At 38.4% G+C, this 23,123-nt stretch overlaps 2 protein-coding genes across 9 annotated transcripts in view; one reads left to right on the forward strand and one right to left on the reverse strand.

Moving 5' to 3' along the window:
• Positions 1-1,832: 1,832 nt before the first annotated feature.
• Positions 1,833-18,549, reverse strand: KBTBD3 (kelch repeat and BTB domain containing 3). 8 transcript variants are annotated; one of them, XM_075418196.1, is made up of 5 exons: positions 17,623-17,672; positions 13,023-13,086; positions 11,093-11,439; positions 9,705-9,946; positions 1,833-7,418 (listed from the first exon to the last, which is right to left on the reverse strand). In XM_075418196.1, the coding sequence occupies exons 4-5, from the start codon at positions 9,926-9,928 to the stop codon at positions 5,798-5,800; spliced, it is 1,845 nt and encodes a 614-aa protein (XP_075274311.1). In that variant the 5' UTR covers positions 9,929-9,946; positions 11,093-11,439; positions 13,023-13,086; positions 17,623-17,672; the 3' UTR covers positions 1,833-5,797. The 8 variants fall into 8 exon arrangements, with proteins under 8 accessions (XP_075274311.1, XP_075274293.1, XP_075274330.1 ...); XM_075418178.1 differs by lacking the exons at positions 11,093-11,439; positions 13,023-13,086 and adding an exon at positions 18,477-18,520 and having other exon boundaries at positions 17,623-17,692; XM_075418215.1 differs by lacking the exons at positions 13,023-13,086; positions 17,623-17,672 and adding an exon at positions 18,477-18,502.
• A 299-nt stretch (positions 18,550-18,848) lies between these two features.
• AASDHPPT (aminoadipate-semialdehyde dehydrogenase-phosphopantetheinyl transferase) overlaps positions 18,849-23,123 on the forward strand; it is a 40,355-nt gene continuing 36,080 nt past the window's right edge. The window contains exons 1-2 of the mRNA XM_075418239.1: positions 18,849-19,020; positions 20,079-20,304. Coding sequence (XP_075274354.1) covers positions 18,877-19,020; positions 20,079-20,304 — 370 coding nt within the window. The 5' untranslated portion in view covers positions 18,849-18,876. The remainder of the gene's footprint in view (positions 19,021-20,078; positions 20,305-23,123) is intronic.

A 23,123-nucleotide genomic window follows, 5' to 3' on the forward strand; every position in this document is an offset into this window, starting at 1 on the left:
GCAGGTAGATAATTCAATTTTTTTTTTTTTTTTTTTTTTGCTGAAGTTTGCTACCTCTGTTCTGCCTAACCTGATGCACACATTGATTATTTTGCATATTTGTTAACAACTACTTGCTGAATCCTTTTAACTCCAGTTCCCGGCTGTATTCAGTATGTGGACTTAAGTATTTTCGCTGGGTGCGTAGGTTGTTTGATTAATGTAGCTTCCAGTGATCACAGTTGTGATGAAGCTACAAATCTCCGTCAAAATGGCATTTTCCAGTTTCAGTCAACAATGCTGGCAGTGAACTTCCTGAAAATGTTTATAGAAACTAAACATGGAGAGGCTGAGTTTATCAGTTTACTTACAGATGATGATAGTTTTGCTGCCATATGTGCCTGCTGTGTGCAGAATATAATAAAAAATTAAAAAGGAAAATAATGAATAGGGTAGCAAGACTATGCCACATTACTGGCAATATATTATACAGGAATATTTCTTACTAAGGCCTGTGTATGAACTAGTCTTCAATTTCCATTATTACCAGTATTTTGACAGTGCTCAGAACTAAAATACAAGTGTGCCCTAAAGGTCTTGGAAGCTAGTTCAAACCAGATTCAGGTGCAAGTGGGTGGAAAAATGATAGAGAATGAAAGTCTGAACTTCTGCCAGTCTGCAAAAATAATTAGTGGTAATTGTACTTAATTGAGTATCCTTCTTTCATTGTGAAGCACAAAAATACGAAATATGATTAGTGTCTATTAGAATAATTTGAACAATGAAGCCTATGATTTCCTAGGGTAGCTGTGCAGGTAATTCTAAATAGCTCTACTTTCTCTCCCTATTGTTACTCCACTATTACAGAGGCTATTGATCACAGGTGAAAAATCTTTGTACATACCAGCTTCCCCCAGTAAAAATCCTTAGACCTCCTTCATTCATGTGAACTGTCTTAAATTTATGTGTAAATTATGTGTAATTTATTCATTAAATCCAGACTGCTTCCTTGCCTTTGCTTGCAACGAGGAAAGCCCCACCGTACGGTCTACTTCAGATACAAACTGTGCAAGTCCTGGATCCGTAGAACCTACATATGCAACTACAGCTCTCAAATTTGGTCTGTGAATCCCTTCATTGTTCAATATAAACACTGTGAATGCTGTTGGAACACTTTGTACATGTCTCCAAATGGCTTTTGCTAGCTGTAGGGCAAAGGCCTTGGAACGCTGGAAGGCTGATTTTTGTTGCTGTAACTCTATTTTATCTATATCGACATTTGAAGGTCACAGAACTTTAAGTTCTGGAAGAATACAAAACACAGGGCTCCCTCACTTTGTGTTGATGCCATTTCTGCACCATTTTTGCATGTGAATTTTAGACTAAGTAGCTTTTATCTCCTTTTATTTAAAGCTACTTCTAAGTAGTACGGAAGCCTATTTCCATCAAAATAGATACCTAACCATTTGCAATACTTAAAATAATTTAAAAAATACCCCAATGTATCAATCTGAGCTAGATGGATCCAATTAAAAAAGATACCAATTTACATGAGTACTTTACAATGGTAAACTTTTCAGCAGACTAAACCAAATTTAGCGTGGGAGCAGCAAAATGATATACAAAGGATATACAAATGCAAGGTCCTAGGATAATTAAAAAAAAAAACCTCTCACTGCAGTTTTCATGCATGCTAACTGCATTCTTGGTTATAATCTAACATTGAGAATGTTCTGCAGTTGAAAAAAGAAAGCAAGAAAAAAAAGCAGCTAACCTCATTAGAAACAGTGTAGATACTCTGTATTTTGAAACTCACTGGAAAACATCAGACCTGAGAAGGATTCAGTTGCTCAGTGCTTTTATTTCACAAAAGAATGAACATTTCGGCAAACGTAGTATCATACTTTCCACATATCAGCAGAGCCCAGGCAGCAGCAACATGTTACTGATCTCTATGCCTTACTGGATGTTAGAAGGGGAAAAAAGTAGCTTTAGCATAATGTTCAGCTATAAATATTGTCAAATATATCCCTGGTTTCAGCCTGTTTCAGTTAAACTAGATCTTATGCTGCCTCCTGTTGGTCACCTACACACAGAAACATCTAAAACTAGACTCGGTATTACAAACGGCGGACAGCACATTCTGTAGCCTATACCTTACCTACTGCTAATCAGAGGAGGCATACAGCTTTCTTCTTGGAGTAATACCAGAAATAAATCTGACACAGCAAGTCTACTCCATTTTGTGAATATAATGATTTTTTAACAGCAGTAAACTGACTTGCAACAAATGTATTTAGAATATAGAAAATAAATTCATTAGTACATGAATAATAATCATCAAGTCTGTGCAAACATAATATAAACACCTGAATAATTTATATTTATTATAACAACTAAACTAGTATGATAGCATTACCAAAGTGCCGTAATATTTTGATAGCATTCTTTAAAAATTAAGATTATCCAATATAATAATTATGGGATATTAAAATCCCACATACAGTATATATTATCTTCATGTATATTACACTGGTCATGCTTATAATGTGTTCTGTGACATAGAAGACTATTAGAAACATTTTGGTTACATCGTTTAAGTGCAAATAGTAGATTATAATTTACATGCAATTTGTATGTTTTAAACATCTTACTATATTTCAGTGAGAACATAGGTAATCATTAATCTAGTCATTGACTATTTTTAGAGGAAAGTACTTTTTCTTAAAGTACTGTGAGCTTTGAAAAGTCAGAAAAGATGTAGAAAAACTCACTTTGCACTAATTTTGTGACTTAAAAATTGCATAACAGCTGCATAAAGTAGACTGAAAAATCTGTTTGATCCAGACCTACAGCAGTTACTCGTGCAAGTAATGCAGATTCTTCTGAGTAGTGCAGTTGACTTCACTGAGATTTCTTACATCATTAGCAATTAATGACAGAATTTGGAACATAGGACCGTAATTCTATCATAAAGCCTTTTTGACCATGACTTTCTAATACAGCTCCTTCGGCACTCAATTCTGCTATCAGATTTAACTCTCTGTATGTGGAATTGTGGCAAATGACCTTTTTTTCCTCTGTGACAGTTGTAATGCAGGCTTACCTACATAAGTGAAGAAAATTCATACTATTTCACAGTAACTTTTCTGTAAGCAATGGTATAAAGTATCTGACACTACTACATTATTTCCTGATCACTGAGTAAGAGAGCTCAACTCCATCTGAAATGCAGGAATGATTTGTCAAACTGGGAACTGACATTAGTTCCTGTGCAAATGTAGCATACAATATTAAAGAAGCATGTCTATTTTCCAAATTAAGCTTCCTTCAGTTTCCACTATGTATACTAATAATGAGTAATTTACCACACATGTCATGGCTCTATCTGATGTCATATGCCAGAGGCTTATACACATAGCAAGTAGCTGGATGGAAGACTGCCAAAAAAAACTTGCTGTGAGGAAAAACTTAAGAGGAAAGAGCATCACCTGAACTACCAACTCACTAGCTGTTTATGCGAGCCAGCAATTTGGTCATGACAGTGGCAGTTAAAAAAACCTCGCAATTCTCTAGTCTCTTCCAATTTGCATAGCTATTTATAACCACGTACTATGGGCATAATACGTTACCTTTCTTATTGGATAAATTGCATACTCGTATTACTCGGGTATAAAAACAACACAAAAACACAAGCAGAGGAGAATTTGGCCTCGTATTTCTGATGAAGTGACAAGTTGCAATAATTAATGAAGTCTCTGTGCTACCATGAGTAGCCTTATTAATGCTAAAACTACTGTTCTCCTATATGTCTATTTATTTTTCTCCTACTATTCCAGTAAGCAGGAATAGTATTCTTCATCTCCTAAACTATTCGATACATTTGCTTTGCACTAACAGAAAGTAGTTGTGTTCCAATATAAACATGCTTTCATTTCAGTATGGTGATTGTAAAGATTACCTGGCTAAGTGTAGTTATAATATGAATTGGAGACTCACTATGAAACGAGCAAAATAAATGTGGAAATTGCCTGAAATACTATAACAACAAGCTATTAAGTTCTACAGAACTTACACACATCTTAATACAAATAAATTACTGAGTGGTAGGTTTCCACTCCATTAATATGTTCTTCAAATGTGCATAATTTTCATTTACAGTCTTATGAAAATATTTATGATGAATGTTATCTAAATTTTTAAAGGTATCTGATACAAATTATAGTCAGTCTTACAACTGGAGCTTTCCTTTGTTTGCTGTTTAAAACAGAAGTATGTTGCTAGGCAATATTAAGCTTTAAGCATTAATACTGAGCTTGACTTTTGCAAAAAGTACATGCAGTAGTGATGTGATAATATTTTAGACCTCACTAAATTTTGTTCACTTTTAAACTGCTTCAAAGAGATGTGCTTAGATGTTTAGAAGCGTTCTGTCTGGCTTAAGACAACCTTACTGCTTAAACGATACTTACATGGAACATAAGGGCTCCCAATATCTTACTGAAATGGCTGGAAAGGAAGAAAATTCTCAGGCTGTGGAAGATTACAAATCAATTTACGAAACTTAGCTAATTTCAGTGCCCTTATGCCAAAGACTTTGTATGCATGAGATCCAATTTACTTCACAATGAGTGCCTAGACTAATATTAAAAGTCCATTACAATTTTAACATTATAATAGAGTACTACTGAAAGTTTATCAAGCAATATATTGGGTAGTGTTTACTATGTAATATTTAAAAATTACTATGTAATATTTTAAAATTTACTATGTAATATTTTAAAGTTACATTACACAATTACCATGAAGTACAAGATGAAAGTGTTTTAATTCATTTAAACCACTATAGAAGTTAAAAAAAGGAATTCTTTCACTTCAGAAATACTATTTACTTTGACTTTAAATATGCAGATTTGTTTTTGTAATTTTGTATTTGATGTATGACAAGATACGAACTTTTCCCGTAGTTAACCAAAGCAACAACTAAAATTTATTTTACAGCTTGCTGCTTAGTAGATAGCACTGGAGACTTCAGAGATGGAAGACTTCTGTTAGAAAACATCCTGAAGTGTTTTTTCTTTAGTTAACAGCATGACTGAAGCAAAGACACTACATGAATCATCCACCCTGTAGAAATCTTCCCCACACTGCACTATGTTATCAAGGTTTATCTTGCCACAGTTAATGAGATGAAAACAGAAAGTACAGCTACTACTAAGGCACAAGGATGGAGAAAAACTGGTAAAGCTGAAGAGCTGAAGTAAGATGATAAGAATTATCAGTCTCTTCAAGTTAAATACCTGGTTTTAATGCTGTGAAGGTCACTTTGGCTCTTGCCGTTGCTAAGGTGATTCTAATAAGATAAAGCTGACAATGAATTCCTGTTACACGTTTATGAATATAAAAAAATAAATAAAACAACACTAATACATATTTCTTTTAAACTTCGGTTACATAGGGAAAACAGTATCACAGTCAGTTTTCTCACTCAGCGATTTGTCTACTGGGACAACTGCGAATATTACAGAAATAATGGCACATATTACACAATGAATTCCTCAGGACTATGCTTTTTTAAAAAGCAGTATCATTTTGCAAATTATTCAAATAATAATTACAGAGAAGACTTGCATATAAAATTAAGTAATACTTTCTGTATAATGACTAACATGAATGACAATTTAATGAACTTGTCCAAAAGCAATTCTATAACATACAATTTAAACAAAACAGCAGATATTTTTGCGTCCATAAATTAATACCTAAAACTCTGTTCTAAATCTTGTGCATTTAAATAGATTCTTTTGACTCGGGAGTTTCAAAATTCTCCAGAGCAAATTGTCAGTACAGATGACCAGGGGTCCCTGTATTTATTAAACTGAATGACCTGACAGTAAAACTCAGTTAAGGCTCTTGGCATTGGTGAAACTTCTTCCCACTCAGACCTACTGCTATGGTAGACTTGAACTTCATCTGTGATTTCTTCTGGAGCATAATCACCACCTAATATATAAATTTTGTCTTCTGTCCCCACTGCCCCTGCATTAAAGCCAGCACATTCAAAAGATCCTTCCCCTTTCCAAACACACGTTTCTGGGCAAAAACTATAGACCTTGTAGGTGGAGAGATCACATATGTACAATGTGCAGTTCACCGGAACAGCTTTGATTAGAGTTGCATGGAAAAACTGCCCAAACTCTGCTACAAGCTCAGACCACTGATCAGTCATAGCATTATACTTAAAGAAACAGTCAAGAGATGGATTAAAGGCATCAGTAATCTCTACTTCTGAGCCAAGGACATAAATTATATTCTGACATGCACTTGCTTCTGGATAGTAGATACCTCTTGGTAATTGGCTTACAGATTTCCAGTCTTTGGAAAGAGGATTATAGGATTCTACATCCAAAAGACTTCTGGTTTCTTGAGCTCCTCTGGTCTTTCCACCTATTACAAATAGCTGATTTAAGGTTACAACAGATGTGTGCATTGTCCTTGGTTTTTTCATAGCTGACACTATAGAGAATTCATTGTTGACTGGACAGTAGCACCAGGTTTGGTCAGTGGCATCATGAAATGGTTCAGCAATATGAAGCCTGACAGTCCTGTAACAATTCCCTTTGCATCCTCCAGTTATGAATATTTTTTCTCCATAGCTAGATAAACTTGACCCTGGAAGATCAATCATATGCGTATGTGGTAGTTCTCTCCATTTATCTGTTTTTATGTTATAGCAGAACGTATGTCTGTTTTCTCCATCTTCATCAGTTTTATGAACAAATATGTATTTTTCTGTTGTTGAAGGACGTGCATCTGGAAACAGTCCACTGAAATTTTGCACACTTTTAACTGCATCATTGATTATTACTGAGCAATTAGCGCTCTTAAGTAAGTGTTCTTCAGAATGCAGAAAGTCCTGCAAAGTCTTTTCAGGTAACTGGTGTAATCTCACTTTTTTAATCAAATTAGGCAGATATTTCTGTCGTGTTTCTAAGTTATGTTTGGTCCACTGAAGGACAGCTTTCAACACTGATTCTTCCTCAGGGACATTTAGTTCGTCAGCCTCAAGACATTTTTGTAATATTTCAAAATTCATCTCCAAAAAATCACTTGATCTGAGTAGCAAGGAAAAGTGATGCTGTACAAAATCTAGTGCATGATCAAATAAGCGGACAGAACCATAACTTTCTGATAGAGAAAGCAACTGTAAGCAATTCACAAGATCAATACTTCTTATTAGAAAGTCACTGCAAGCTTTGGAAAGGAGGGAAACTTGAAGAAATGATGACAGTTGGAAGAGCATTTCCACATTATCATTGGTTATCTCTGTTTTTCCTGTGTAAGCGTAATCAAGAAAAGCTTTCACTGCCTTGGGTGACAGATTACTAATAGTAACATTGCCATCATCTCGTTCTTTCATATTAACTTCGAACATGGCTCTGTGGATAAAATATAGAAGATACACACACAAATTAAAGATCTAGCAAACAGCAGAGAACACTGATGTGAGAGGAAGGAGACATACAGGGGCGTATAATAAGGTGGGCAGGCTGTATAGGTCTAAAATGTGGAGGTTCTTCTAAGTAAGAACAATGCATTTGCTTGATATGGTTGAAGAAAAAAGGAGCGGTGATAAGTACATATTCACAGTGATGGGTCACAAAAATGACAGCAGCACCTCTGTTTTGTATGGATTTTCACAGAGAGCAATGAAGTCTACAGCTCTCAATGTGAGAGAAAATGTGAAATTTTTAAGGGCAGCATCAGTTTCAACAGCTTGAGAAGGAAAGGCTGATTAAAAAAATATATAGTAAGAAAGCCCCATGATTTAGGTCATGCACTGTGGATGAGTACAGAAAATTAAGCAAAAAAAGGCATCCAGATTGCAGGCTGAGCAAATGGCAGGATGGATGATCGGTGCATTCCTCAGTAATAAAAGTGGGTGAAGGGTGAAAGAGAAGAAAAAACATGAGGAAACTTAATTCTTGCTTTAGAGTTGACAGATAGATGTATGGGTACAGGCAGATGCCAGAAAAAGTGGGAGATGCCAGAAAAAATGAGGTTTTGACATAGGATTGCAAGCCACAATGAAATGTGCAGAAAGTAGATTATGACTGAATACAAAGAGGATGGTTGAAATCATGGAGCAAACATTATTGATCAGTAGATTTCTGCAAATTTTATTACAACTTTGACTACTTTATTAGTAATAACATTTAACTATTTCACACAAACTAACATGGCAAGATAAAATAATTAAGGTTTTCAAGCAAGTAAGTGCTGGCAACAGAGCAGTGCTGCAACATCACCTGCCCTGCCCTCCGAGAGCCATCAGGCTGTGATAGCAACAGCTCCTGAATTTGACAAAAGATGATAGTGGAGAAAGATTTAGATAAATCATCAAATACTACATATATAAATCTGGGTTATTAATATGTGATAGATAGTTCCTAATAAAAAAAAGTGCAGTTATACAATTGGTATCTGTGTAGTATGTGATTTTTAAAATTCCATGCTTTTATGAAGCTAAAAAGAAAAAAAAATATTGTGTATAGAATACTCTTTGGGAGGTAAACATCAGGTAAGGCAGGAATTTATCTGACCTTCTGAAAAAGAACATAAAATTACAGTAAGACATTTCTGCATACCAAATGACGATCCTTAGAATCCTCTCCTCATTAACCCAAAAGCTATGATACAAATCTCTAAATTACAGAATAAAACAGCAACTGAACAACACTAGTAGAGGGAGAGCAATCTAGCCAAAGGCTTTGGTTCTGAAAGCTAACAAGTAATGAGCAAAATGTTGCTGAATCTTGGGTTTATACAGTAAAACCAAAACCAAGAGAAGTCCAAAGGCCAAGGAAGACAACGGGTGTTTCTTTTTAAAATTTATCTAGTGGACCTAGGTACTTTTTATTCCCTAAAAGTAATAAATGGGCCTTGCATTCCAGGACAACTTACAAATTTGACGGCTGCTGTTATCAACTGTTACACACAGGGAGAGGTCTCTCCCAGCAAATTTTAACCTGAAGAGCCTGTAGGTAGTGAAAAGGCTACATATCTTACCATCTGCTTCAGTTCCAATAATTACCAGTGCAAGCTATTTCATCCTAATATTCCTTTCTACCAGACCATCTCTGTGTTGTCAGGCAGTAAGCACTTGAAATGCAAGTAGTTCTGTGTGTCAGAGAAAAAACAAATCTGCTGCTGCAGTGGAGAAAGAGCTTATTGCATCTCCACTTCTTTTTTCAGTAGCCCTGAGAACACATTTAGCCTATGTCCTCTGTCAGATATGGCAGACTCCCACAGACCACGTGATGCTCCAGGCCATTCGAAAATAACACTTGTCACCTATGGATGAACAACTGAATGAAGCTCATTAACTAATTTCCAGGAGCCCATTTTTTCATTGTTAGAGCATCTTAGCTTTTTGTTTTAGTAAAGAATGTATTTGGAAACAGACTTTCAGAGTGGAATTGCAATTTTGAGCACGCTAATAAAAAGGTAGCAAGGTTGTCCACAACAACCTCATACAATGCTACAGGCTTGGGGAGGAGTGGCTAGAAAGCTGCCCGGTGGAAAAGGACCTGGGGGTGCTGGTCAAGAGCCGGCTGAACATAAGCCGATGATTTACTTTTTAATTTTTGTAATTATCTTCCTTCCCTCCCTCCCAGAGAACTTACAATCCATTTCCTGCAAACTTATGCCAAAATTAGGTTTACCTGAAAAAATCACTGCACGCTGCCAGTACACAACGATGACAAGGAATTATTTCATCTTTCACAAGAATTTTAAAGTCAAAAAATATATTTTGTTCTCTGAACTTTTGTAGTACTTTTAGAATTTGTTGTCCATGACCTTCAGCCACTAAGGAATTTATTTTATTTTCAGGAACAGAAATTCCATTGCAAATAGGTCTGCTAATGTAATCCCGTTGATTTGCCATGGTTTCTTCAATCTGTTCCTGAAATTGAAAATAAAAAAGAAGTAATTGATTCTACAGTCTTAAGATTTAAAAAAAAAAATAAATTAATACACTATAAAAGAAACATAAAAGTTCCCAGCATTGAATTTGGTTTCTAAATCCTATGCACAGTTATAAATTTGTGTTATAAGTGACATTTACACTGAATTTAATTTGATAGTAATACTTCTACTTTGTGAAATATACACATAGCATACTTTGAAAAGGAAAATATTTGACATGTATCAAAGAACAACTCTAAAAATAGTACCCACCTGTAGGATTTTTTTCAGCAAAGTACACAGGAAGCAAACCAAGGAGTGTGTTAAAATTTTTAATGGTCATTTAAGAGAAAACTAGTCCTAGGCTTACTCTCAAGAAACTCCAAATTCTTACAATTTGATGAAAATGGAAAGGAAAACTTTGTTACCTATTTTTAGATTCCAGAAGGCTCATCTGTATACTACAAACCCCCAAAGTCAAAGTAGACCAATGGTCTTTCTATAGCTTACAGTAAAAGGGAGATACAGGCTACCAGACTATTTTCATTAGGCACTCCAGACTACAATAACAGAATACGAACACCGACAGCCTGCCCTAATCACAGGATTGCTAGGGCTTATCAAATGGGGTCATTTAGGGGCAGTTTGGTGACAGTGCAACTTTGAGTGTTTAGTCAGTTGATACTGATTTTATCTTGTACCTCCGGTCCTGCTATGAAGCTGCACATTTGCTTACAGCTTATGCTGCATGCTGTAAGCTTCATTTACAGTGGCTTAAATTAACTGGCTTCAGAACAGATTTAAAGTTAAGACAGTGCAATCTCCCTTTCAGCAGCCAAGTTTTTCTGGTGAAAATCCCTATACTGAAGTGCATTGTTTGTATGGTAAGTTTGCCTTCACTATTTTTTACATTAAAAATATTTTACTCCACTTTGACAACATAAAGAAACTTTAAACATGAGTGTATTTCATTTACATCTATTTAAAGAGCTATTTATACTGCTCCACATGCATAAACTGCCCTTACTGCAAATTTAAGTCAAGCTTGCCAATTTGACAGGTTAAGGAAACATTCCAAGGTTTTTCTATTGCAGGATTCTGCTTCCACAATTCCAATTAAAATTAGCAACAGATAATGGCCCACCTGAATTGACAAAGAAGGGGATAAAAAATTCCAAGCCAAACATGGAAACCACAAAAATAACTGGTTTTGGTTTTTAATTTCATGAAAAGGCTTATCTGAGAACGTGATATATTCAGAACAAACTAAGCCATCAGGCAGTCTTCTTCATGGGAGGTACTTTCATAGCAGACTGATCTATACTTTATCTAGTCAGGTAGCTCCAACCACAAATAGACCTCCATGTCTCCTGGAATAGAAGAGATCCATTGATCTTGCTGCCAGCACTGGCACCCTTGGAGCAGGCATCTTCTCCTTCCCATGGCCAGACAATCTCACGTATTCACTCTTTCCATTCTAAGCCTGAGGAACTAGGAAAATACAGAAGAACAAGACCACCATTTATTCTGATAATGTATGGCCTCATAAACCCCAACTTCCATAAATTATGTATTTTTTGTATGTCAGAATTCTCTAGAATACTCTTTTCTTACACACTTAAAAGCCTGTTCCTCAAAAGACTGGATCTTCAAAAGCAGCATTGTTTCAGTAAAATTAGTTTCCCACATTTGAATGAAACTTAAAAAAAAGTAACTGAATTTCAAGGTTTATTTGGCATCACATAAAGTTACACTTCTAAAGGAAATGTAAACCTTTTCATAAAATTCTGGAATTGATAATAGATAGTAGACATGTTTCTCCTTTTACATGCAATTTCTATCGCAAGCTCTAACCTACTACTTGCTTTCTGTAGGTAAAATTACCATTTCAGTAATATTCACCTTTGTGTAAGGAACACAGAAGTATCTATATGTTATCAAGTCCATCGCTGCTATTTTAGGCAAAGATGTCATATAATCACTTTCATAAAAGCAATCTATGTTTCATAAAGTTTTCTTTTGTGGCCACTAATTCCACACAAAGACTATCCCAGTACATTGGCGCCAAGACTGCAAGCCTTCTTTTAGTTACACAATCAATTTATTAATACTTAATATATATTTGTTCTGTCAAAATTCTCATTTGACTTAATTTTCCTTTGTATATTTATTCACTCATAATTATGAAGAGTTGATATCCTCTCTCAACTTTTATTGGAATGAACAGTTGTCAAACTTTCCATGGTCCATTTACAAGACTGAATTTTTGTTTTCCTTATTATTTCTTGCAGTTCTTGCTCCATCCACTCCAGTTTGATCTCGTATTTCCTTCACTGATAACAGATTTATTGTACAGCATTATGGTTAAGAACTCATCAGTGCCTCACTACTCCAATTCGCGGTCATCCAGTGCATCCTAATCCTAATCTGTAATAGCAGTGTCTCCTTATTTTTTACTAAAAGCAAATTTCAGCAGTGTACCTCTAATGTTTTTGTCCATCATGCATGTTTTTGTCCATACTAATGAATACTGCTTAGCCTAATTCACCCTCCACTCCATTAAAAAAATAAATATTAAAACAATCAATTCTCATCTCCCTTATAGCCAATTCCTGCTTTATTTGATAATTTTGATACTAATTTACAACTTTACTGGATGTTGATGATTTTAGAGCCCTTCAAAATATCTTAACAATTCAGCTAAAACTTGGTATGTTAAACAAAGCCCACTAGCATTTATAATTATTTCATGCATTCTTCTATAAAGCCATATGAATTAATCAATATTTATATTTATAAATATTTGATCAAGTTACTGACAAAAGAGTAGAAAACATAGGGGGTGCAGATGTATGTTGCATAGGTCTGGAGTTCAGGAAAGCTGGGCAATGAGCCTCCTTGTATGTGCTCCATTTACTCCCACAGGATTCCAGTTACAATGTCTGTCTTTATGTAGATTATGAAGAACTAAACTCCAATAGAGGTTCATCAGGGTTGGGATCTCCTACTTTTGTTTCTTAACATATGGCTGTGTGCCATACAGCTTCTTATCATGGCAGGCAAAGGCTACATACTCAAGTCCTCTTCCATCATCTGATCCACCAGGCACTTGTCACACAACCAGCCTTCCAGCATCTCCTGTAACGTGACACATCAGACCCTGAGAACTGACGTACGTGACTGGGTATTGCCTGCAGTGAGATCAAATGTGTTCTCTGATGTGATCAAATTCAAGCTACCCTACCACTTGACAAAACTTCTCTGCTCGCCTAGGGAACATTTACACATCTCATACTGACAAATGCTTGGTTAGCTATTAGCCTGGTTTTCTTAAAAAAAAGACCCCTCCAAAACCAAACGCCCTTAAAGTTAATACATTTGCCCTGTTTTTCTGCTTGAAAGTCACATCAAAACAGTCGCCTGTTGGCCATTACAGTGAAATCTGATACAGACTTCAAAGTTGTTAAGGTCAGCCCCACATAATACATGCTTGGGGACATATACATGCCTCTCAAAGCTGTCTCTACAGATCTCCAGTTGAGAGGCAAGGCATCCTGCACACCTGATAGTTAAGCAGCAAGAAATGGCCAGCCTATGTATGGCCACAAAGCAGCCAGCAGCTGAACAGAAGGAGGCTGGGGATGGTAAGGTAATTCTGCTCATTGCAGTGGATGAACTAAGGGACCACCTTGGAGCTCCACAGGCAAAAGCATTCTTATGGTCTGTCACGAAGTCCAGTAATAAGGACCCAGACCTTATTATTTCTGCTGTTCACAAGACTCTTCTGTTTTAACGCTGTCCTTTTCCCAAGACAATAAGGGATGGAGCAGCCTAGAACATAATGAGCTCGTTGACCCAGATGCCAGGTAACCACACTGAGAAGTGTGGTAAGCGCACAGTCAAAAAATGAGATATACACACATTCCTATTAGTAGTATCTAATCTCTTGGTAAACAGCTACAAGAAAATGTTTAACTGACCTTAATACTTGTATACCAAGCAAATAGCTCCAAAAAACACACACTGAATTTCTAGAGGAAATCTTTTATTTCACCAATGCTAATGTTCCCTTTCCAAAGATAGTTATAAGACATAACATAGTTACAAAGATTTTCTTTTAGTTGGCACCATCAACAATCCTTCTTAGATGTACTTGTAATTCTGTATGTAGAAGTTGTTGAAATGTGTAATGTATTTGTTTATACTTATCTTTTGGGAAGTCTAGCTGCCCTTTTGAGTACCAATTTCATAACCTGGGTATTTGTTGAGTCCCAGATATTACACTAAGGGACTGTAAACACAGCATAATGTTAAACTTACACAGGAGTCCAAAAAAAGCCAGGACGGCCATTCTCAGAATATCTTAACAGGCATACACTAAATCATAACCACTGCAATATGCCTCCTAGAAATGGTGTTTGTATCCATTCCATCAGATTTGAAACAGTAAAACAAACAGAACTGTAGAGTGAACTTTGAGCAGAGATGAACTTTTGTTTGTGCAGTCTACTGTAGTTCTCCCCAGAGCATCAATCAGAACATACTCATATACATACACATAAACACTTTAGCTGAAAAGTCAAAATAGCCTTAGGGGCTGTGAGTGACAGATAAAATGGTTACAGAAGTTTATATGTGCTAATGAAGTTGAGAATGGTATAAGAACTGCATTAATTCTAGGTGAATAACAGAGGAAAATCCATTCAACAAGGGAGGGAAAGAGCCTGTGTGGCAAGAATGGAACATGAACACCCAGATGACGACACAGGGTACAGAATGACACTGGAAAGACTTACATCAAACTGTTTTGATCAATATATATACACAAATATATGTGACTTTGTAATAGCCTAGGGGATGTTGTTTTGTGAAAGCATGGACCATACATAAGTATCGTGTATATGTAAGTTATTACTCTGTCAGAAAAAGCATGTTAGCGCCATGCCTGCCTGTCTATAAACATGACCGAACCTTTGTAAGGGGACTGAAGCCCAAGACTGTTCCCAGCACCATGGACAGAATCACAGAATCACAGAATGGTAGGGGTTGGAAGGGACCTCTGTGGGTCATCTAGTCCAACCCCCCTGCCAAAGCAGGGTCACCTACAGCAGGCTGCACAGGTCCTTGTCCAGGCGGGTTTTGAATATCTCCAGAAAAGGAGACTCCACAACCTCCCTGGGCAGCCTGTTCCAGTGCCCAATCATGTACGCATTCAGATAGTACAAATAACATTCTGTGTCTAAATGTTCTCTCCTCTCAACACATCTGGCAAAAACAGTCTAAAAATCAATCTTTATTTGGTACTTTACTATTTACAAAAAATTCTAAAACAATCTATCTGCTTCATCTCAAAGCACAATATATCTGTGCTACAGCACTCTCTGTAGAGCAGCTCTCACCAATTAAAAAAGTATTACTTCTTAATAGTTCTTAGCCAGATATCTTTTGAAAAATACATTGTTCTTCAAGAGAACGTTACCATTGTCACTTAGCCTTATCCCAATTTGCATAGTATGTCTTTACTACGTAGCAAGATTTTTAAAAAGAGAAGTCTTAAATGCTGATATTTTTCAGCATACTTTATACACCTAGGAAGAAATAATTAAGACCAACAAGGATAAAGAATTATACATTTATCTAGATAAGTTTTAGACTTTTTTATACAAAATTTAACAGTACAATTAATGTAAATTTTGAAAAGGTCAAGGTCAGCATTTTAGAATCTAATATTAAAAATAAGTATTCTATTATTAAGTTTACTATATACCCACCAAGATGATTTGCTGTTTTCACTCCTTATCTATTCAAAGGGGGAGAAATTAGTGATTTGTTAATTATTTTTAAAGACACCAGTCCCCACTACACATCTAATTTAACAGAAACCAATTTCATATTCAGCAAGATGAATATGAGTGGAACAGCTATCTGAAGGATTTGGTGAGACTTCTAAAAACATAATTACATCACAAATACTAAGTACAAAGTTCTGTACTTTTATATTGTATTCCTATTTTGACTGTCTATGACTGAAAACAGACAGTAACAGAATTCCAGGTTCCTGCCTGGAAATTTCAGTGCAACTCGGTCTCACATCTCTTTCATAAATAACTGAACTTCAAAGAAAATTAATATTCAGTCAATCATTTTTAGACAATCAAAAAAGATGCATGCGACATTCTGAGACATTTAATCCACAAAAGTGGCATTTATCAATAATATATGTTGAGACAGTATTCTAAGAAGAAAAGGTGACACAGAGACTTTAAAGCTTTGGGTTCTTTAGAAGTGATTGAAAAAAACCAGCATGAAAAAACCCAGCATGGTACCAGTAGGAAGCAGTGAAATTGCACTCATTCCTAGAGGCATTCCAAAAGTGTAAGATTCCCTCTCTGCAAGCAGTGATCTTTAATTGCATATCCTCTCACATGAATCCATTAAGACAAAGAAAATAATCTCTTAGAAGAACTCAGACTGACTGGATTTTATTCTAAATTTCTCAAATCCATGAAGTTCCTTTTGAAATTATTTTCTTAGCTAAAAAAGTTCAAGAACTATAATTTTAATTTCAGAAAAAAAAATAAAGGAATTAAAATGCCGTGCTGTACTTCTTATTCTGGCAAAAATAACAACTGCAGATTCTGGAAGAGGAAATTACTGCTTTTACTAGGTTCTGCAGTCTGTCATTTCTGTATGTGATTAAAATATGTGTTTTTTTCAAATCATACATGCAATATTGAGCATACTTACAGAATAATTTAGCATTGCTTATTATCATATAATGTTTTACTTATAATAAAAATGTGGCTTTATATTAAATAAATTCATAATTATATTACATATTATACAGCACATCTTGAACTTCAGTTTGCACTTACAGTTTATGCTTATTTAAAAAAAAAATCAGTAAGTTCACTAGTGCAAAAAACTGCTACATGTTTACACCTCTCAAAGTAGAAAGCATGGACAAGTCAAACCTGTAAATCAAACCTGAGGAGTTTTGTGGAACTAGGTAGGATCCACGTTCCATTAGTATTATCATCTATCAGTAACCATATATAGGTAACGGCCACAATTTCCTCTTCAAAGTGTGCAGAATACAGTGCTTGAAACGTAAGCCTCAGCTGCAATTTGATGTCATTGAGCAGCATTTTCCCGGGGGGGCCTGACTGTACTAAATCCTCCTCTGCTCTCAGTTGACTTTGTCTCAATCTTTGGGTAAAACATAAAAGAGTATGTATGCCATCCCTTGCTTGACTAAGTCATGAAGAAAAATGGGAATCGTATTTAAAAATAAGCGAATTACACTACTGATTCCTTGCTGAAACACTTTTTCCCCCAAATGTTACTAACGTGTTTAAAATATTTTGCAAAGAACCAACCTATAGTCAAGTTATAACTGAGACTTATTCTGACGTGTAGAAACAGGACTTTTTCATATTAACAGGGAGCTGGGAATGCTAAACAATAATAAAACAATGAAAGATTCTAAGAAATGCCTGAAGTAATGGAATTTTCAATTTTTTTGCATCATTTGTACATGTTCAATGTACAATGGTTAAAGTATAAATATTTCTAAAGGCAAGAAACAGAAAGAAGGGTCATAAATTTTCGAACAGACCCTAAATTTTTAGCCATGGCCCAACTTCAAAATAGAAGGGTAAACAGAATTATTACCTTTTGATGATTTTCAGATGGCCTGTAACTGAGGGCACAGGGGAATCCAGTTCTGACAACCATTACAGTTCTTAGCAGAACAAAGAGCACAGGACATAAAAGGCTTTTGTTTGGACATGATCTTTAGGAGCCAGAATCAAACTAGGGTGATGCAGTAGTCTGTGTCTGGAGCATGAACAATTGTCTCCTCTTTTCTAGTCAATACAAACCGCCAAGTGCAGGGAAGGCAGAGAGGCCAGGCCTGCTGCTACAGCTCCCGCCATGCGTCAGCTCTGCCGGGGCCCGGGCCGGTTCGTCAGGGGCATGGATGTACTGAGGGCAACGACAGGCCCAGAGACACCGGGGGGAATCACCAACCCTTAGCGGATAACGGTGCCACCACGAGCTCCCGACGGGCGCTATCCCCCACGGGCCAAACGCGGCCCTGTCTCGCACAAACCGGGGGCAGACAGAAGTTACAGGGAAATTACGTTCTTTCTGCAAGTACCGGGGTTGTCAGCCAACCCCAGCTTCATCAGTGCACTGCAGCCCCGGTCCCTGCCCGCCGCCGCCACCACCACCACCGCCGCCCGTCGCCCCGCCCGCCTGAGGGAGGGCAGCGGCGCCAGCGCCGCTACTGAGCATGCCCGGAGGGCCGGCGCATGCGCACTGGGGCGGCTCAGTTCATTCTAAGGGAGGAAGGACTAATTCTGACATAGCAGGCAGGATGGCGCAAAGAGCTTCCCCTCCTCTCACAGCGGGACCGCGGGGCCCGGCCGCGGGATGTGGCGGTCGCCAGCGCTGCCGCCTCTCGGCGACCGGCGAAGAGCTAGCCCCCCCCAACTTAGCGCTCCCTCCGAACAGCGCGCACCCACCTGCAGCCAACACCAGCAGCTCGCCGACCAGTCTGGCCCACCCTCCGCAGCACCAACGCCAGCAGATTGGCTTCTTCCGGTGTCATTCTCCCTCCTCTTGCACTCGGAATGATTCTCCGGGCTGTCAATCTAGATGAAAGCCCGCCCATCCTCACGAGTGGGTTCCTCTCTGGGCTCGCTGACGACAGCACGGGTGTAGCTCAGCCGCAGGCACCGCCTTTCCCCTGATAAGTCAATACCTGACGCATTCCCCTGTCACTCACAGGGCACTCTGATACTAGATTGGCTACCGTGCTTCGACAAAGAGTCCCTCCCTGCCCGCTCCCGACGGGCGCAGCGCGGGTGGTGCCGGTCGGTGGCGGAGGGGCTGGGGGTCGGACGGCAGTGGGGAGTGGTGGCCATGGGGAGCGTGCGCTGGGCCTTCCCCTGCGCCGCCTGGCGCCCGTGCCGCGAGGAGTGGCTGCTGGCCGCGCGGCTGGTGCAGCCCGAGGAGAAGGACCGCATCGGCCAGTTCGTCTTTGCCCGCGATGCCAAAGCCGCCCTGGTACCTACTGGCGGGGGGTCAGGGCACGGCACGGCGCGGGGCGGGCCGGCTTCCCCTCCCTCCCTTCCTCCCGCTCTCCCTCGGGGCTGGCGGCGTTAGCCCGCCGGTGGGACTCGAAGGGCCGTGTTGCCCTGGAGCCGGCCGTCTCGTCCCTCCCCGCCGCTGCGGGGCCGTGGCGGAGTCTGCCGGGGCCCCTCGGGGCGCGGGCGGAGGCCGCTCCACTGAGGAGCCCGCTCTGGCTCCGGCCTTTTGCCGCGGGGACGCGACTGCCTCTCTCCAGAGTCGGTGTTGCCCAAATTTCTGCCTTTTTTCAGGAAAATACGCCCTGCAAGGGCGTTTCGGGGAAATAAATGCATTACAAAGCGTTAATGGTCAGCTCTAGGTACACCTTCGCTTAGGACAGAGGGGTGCTTGCGGTCTGCTAAGAGTAGTTACTCTGAAAGGCTTCACAAGTCTTGTGATGTCAAGCTAGGAGACAAAATCAGTGTACTCGAGGAAACTACATGAAGACAGTAGTGTAATGTGTAAGAGAATAAAGCTGTTTTACATAATTAGGGTTTTAAATTTCTCATAACGATGTGCTAGTAATAGACTTTTGCTAATTAGTCTGTAAGGAGTTACTCATCATTAGTAGCTGTTCAGTACTTCATTTAGTGCGTAAGTAACTGAATGAATGTACTGAAAGGAAAGCTGTTGAGACAGCTTTACTGTTCAGTGTGGTGTAAGAAGTATTCATCTGTGCAATGAAGTATGCTAAGTAAATAAGGTAGAGAAGGAACTATTTTATGTGATTCTTCAGGGCTGGGACTGCTTTTTATCGGGTCTTGTGTTGTCTTTATGCTAACAGTGATAACATATACACATTTCTGGTGAACTCTTGGTTAAATTTACTTGACACAGGCTTTTATAAAGGGGAGAAATTTGGCTGAAATACACTCTTAGTTTCTATTTTCAATAGTAAAACCACAGGTTTTTAGGCACGTAGATTTCTAGCAACCACAGATACTTTGCACATAGCATAGTAGTTCTGTATGAATCACTTCCATTTTATTTCATAGGCTGGTCGCCTGCTGATACGGAAATTAGTTGCAGAGAAGTTGTGCATACCTTGGAATGAAATACACTTGCAAAGGACGTCAAAAGGAAAACCTTTCCTGGCAAATAATGTATTTAGTATCTATTCGAATTACAACTTCAATGTCTCTCATCAAGGAGATTATGCAGTTCTTGCAGCTGAGCCTGAGCTTCAAGTTGGCATTGATATTATGAAGACTAATTTACCAGGTAATGCATTATGGTGACCAATGCAGATTCTGTAGTGTTTTAAGTGCTGAACTTTTTAACGTTTTCCGAAGAGCCAGTCTGTGTCCTAGAAATATATTCTCTTCTAATTACTCTAAATGAATGTATTGTCTGTTTGCTTTTTTTTATTGCTAAATGCACGCATAGTTGTTGATTTAGCACTTTCTGTTATGCCAGATATGGATAGATTTCCAGTTTAGAAAAGCAAAACCCTGGAAAAATAAGGTCATGAATCCTGCTGTGAGGTTGGCAGGACGGACATCTGCAGATATTTTAAGTACGGGTTTGCTGTCTGTTAGTTAGAAGCAGGGACAGCTTTCCAACTAGGGGCAGTGGGATCCGTCCCTGTGAGAACTTTATAGCCTGTGAGTGTTACTCCCTTGTCTCAGAAGTGTGGACATTGTATGTGTTAGCACCAGGTCCCATACTGTAGCAAACTGGCATTGGAGATTTGCTATGAGTGTGCAGAAATCCTCAGTGGGAAAGGGATCATGAGGGAACATTTGAGGTGCCCCTGGTAAAAGACTAAACTTCACAGACTTTAGTTGTTGGCCTATTTATGTGATGTTGCGCTAACCTGACTGTATTAGCAAACTTCAGGACCCAAATTATAAATTAGAATTGTAACAAAGTGTATTTTTGAATTAAGTTTTATGAAGATCATTTCGTTCACAAATGTTCAGTGATGTATGACTGGGTTAAAGGAGCAGCATACTGGGATGTACGATTTACTAGAATTTTAGTTTTTGAGAATCGTCCTCAAATGTTTGACAAGATACGACAGTAATAGCTGTGTTCTTAGAAAATCTCTCTGCACAATATTCAATTTGCCCAGCATTTTACGTTATGAAATAATCTGTGTAGCAAGGTAAAGATTCAAACCCTGACAGGATAACTTTGATCGCTTTACACCTTTTCAGTGATTATCACAAGTGTACATTTTTGTATTGGCATGTTTAGCTGAGATGCACAGAAACTTTACTACACTCCAGAGTGAAATTCTTCTCTGTGACTCACTTCCATCTACTGTAGACCCTCACTAGAAAGATGGTGGTCAGCATGTGATGCCCCACTGTAGCCTGTGGAGGACCCCGTGCCAGTGCAGTTCCGTGTTTCGTGACAGGAGCTGCAGCCCGTGGATAAAGCTGCGCTGGAACAGGTACACCCCTGAAGGGACTGCACTAATGCAGAGCCCAAATACCAGATTAAACTCAAGGCCTGTGCTTTTATCATAGCTATCCCAAGAAAACAAAACAAAGTGATGTCCTGGCTGTGTCCCCTCCCAGTGACTGACACAACCCCACCCTATTTGCCTGGGGAGCTGGAGTGACAGAGAGGACCTTGGCACTGTGCGAACAGTAGATGAAATTGGTGTGGCATCAACACTCTTTTAGGCATAGATCTAAACCACAGTGCTGTACAGGCTACTGTGGAAAAAAATGAACACCCAGACCCAGTACCCTTGGAAACACTTTGGGTGCATGTGCCAGAGGCCTTACCACAAGACTGCCTAATTACTCATTTTGAAAAGCTTTCTTGTCTGAGCAGGTAAATAGTGAAATCAAACATTCTTCTTTGTATTTAAGCTTTTCTTGGGAAATAAAAAATTGAAAGTCATTTATACGTGTCATATGTGGAGGTAGGGATGTCTTGTATCCTCTGCTGTCATTTTATGCAGCTGGAAATGTAGCTGGCATTTTAAAGACATATTGCTGATGTCCAGCTAATAAATCTCATGAAATGTGTTAAACTCTCCTTCCGAAAGAAGGAAATATTTGTGAAGAGTAGAGGTTTAACTCTACATTTAGGTTTAGAAACCTCTATTTGTGTTACTTCTCCATGTTCGAATATATTGCATTCAGCTTCGTAGAGAAATATATTCTTAGTTCATTTCCAGTTAATAGAAAAAATATCTTTTAACGTCAAGATAAGCTGGCTTACTTAAAAAAAAATCTCATTTCTGCTACTTTCTTTCTCTTGTATTTTTTACTTATATATTTGCAATTCCATTCTCATTTTCCTCACGTTGCATTGCTGTAATAGTGGATAACTCAGTGTCCATTGATCTATTGCTCATGCTGCAGGCAGTGTCAGAACAAATCAAGGTTCTTTTACCATGTATCTGAGTTTATTCTTCATGCATTGTTGCTACTCACTGCTGCCATAAGAGGTGTAGAATCAAAGTTAGGCCATCAGTGTATATTGTCGCTTACTCTTAGTTATGTCAAGTTTAGCAGACTAAATTTAGAAAATAATTATCTTGAGTTCATCTTATAGATGACGTTTTGGTTGCTATTCTGCTTCTGTCACATAGCTTTTGGATTGCCTGTCCTGTTTCCAAAGAACAACATGAAGCTGAAGTTTAAAGTAGAATTTGGTATCAGAGAAAGAGTTTAATCTTAGCAGAACTCCAGGAAAAGCAGTGAAACGGAACTCATTTTTTAGTTAAGTAAAAGACCAGGTTTAGAAACAACATTCACTTCTTTAATTCTTCGGTAGCAAGAGAGGCTCCTGCCAACGTGTCCTAGAATTGTTGATTGCAGCAGTCGTGACCTCTTACCATAAAGCAAATGTTGCTACGTCCCCCTGGGCAGCTGCGCGGATTTAATTTGTGAGTATGAGCTGGTGAGGCTCAGTAACGCTGTGAGATCTGATACAAACAGGCTTCCGTGTTTTTACCCACTGAGAGAAGAATGGTGGTTATTCTGGAGATCCTTGTGATTCCAAAGACTAAATAGTGGAATTAAATTGGTGCTCTTGTAATAAAGTGATACTGAGAAAAAACAGGTATCTAGATAACC

The sequence above is a fragment of the Opisthocomus hoazin genome, chromosome 1 (assembly GCF_030867145.1).
Source record: "Opisthocomus hoazin isolate bOpiHoa1 chromosome 1, bOpiHoa1.hap1, whole genome shotgun sequence".
NCBI classification, from domain to species: domain Eukaryota; kingdom Metazoa; phylum Chordata; class Aves; order Opisthocomiformes; family Opisthocomidae; genus Opisthocomus; species Opisthocomus hoazin.

What these genes read in the sequence shown, in the direction of transcription:
- KBTBD3 (XM_075418178.1), bottom strand. Translation starts at nt 17,685, where the DNA reads ATGGTTGTCAGAACTGGATTCCCCTGTGCCCTCAGTTACAGGCCATCT. An exon ending in CATCTGAAAATCATCAAAAG is followed by an intron (nt 9,947 to 17,622) that starts GTAATAATTCTG and finishes TTTCAATTTCAG; the next exon opens with GAACAGATTGAAGAAACCAT. An exon ending in GCGTGCAGTGATTTTTTCAG is followed by an intron (nt 7,419 to 9,704) that starts GTAAACCTAATT and finishes TTTTATCCACAG; the next exon opens with AGCCATGTTCGAAGTTAATA.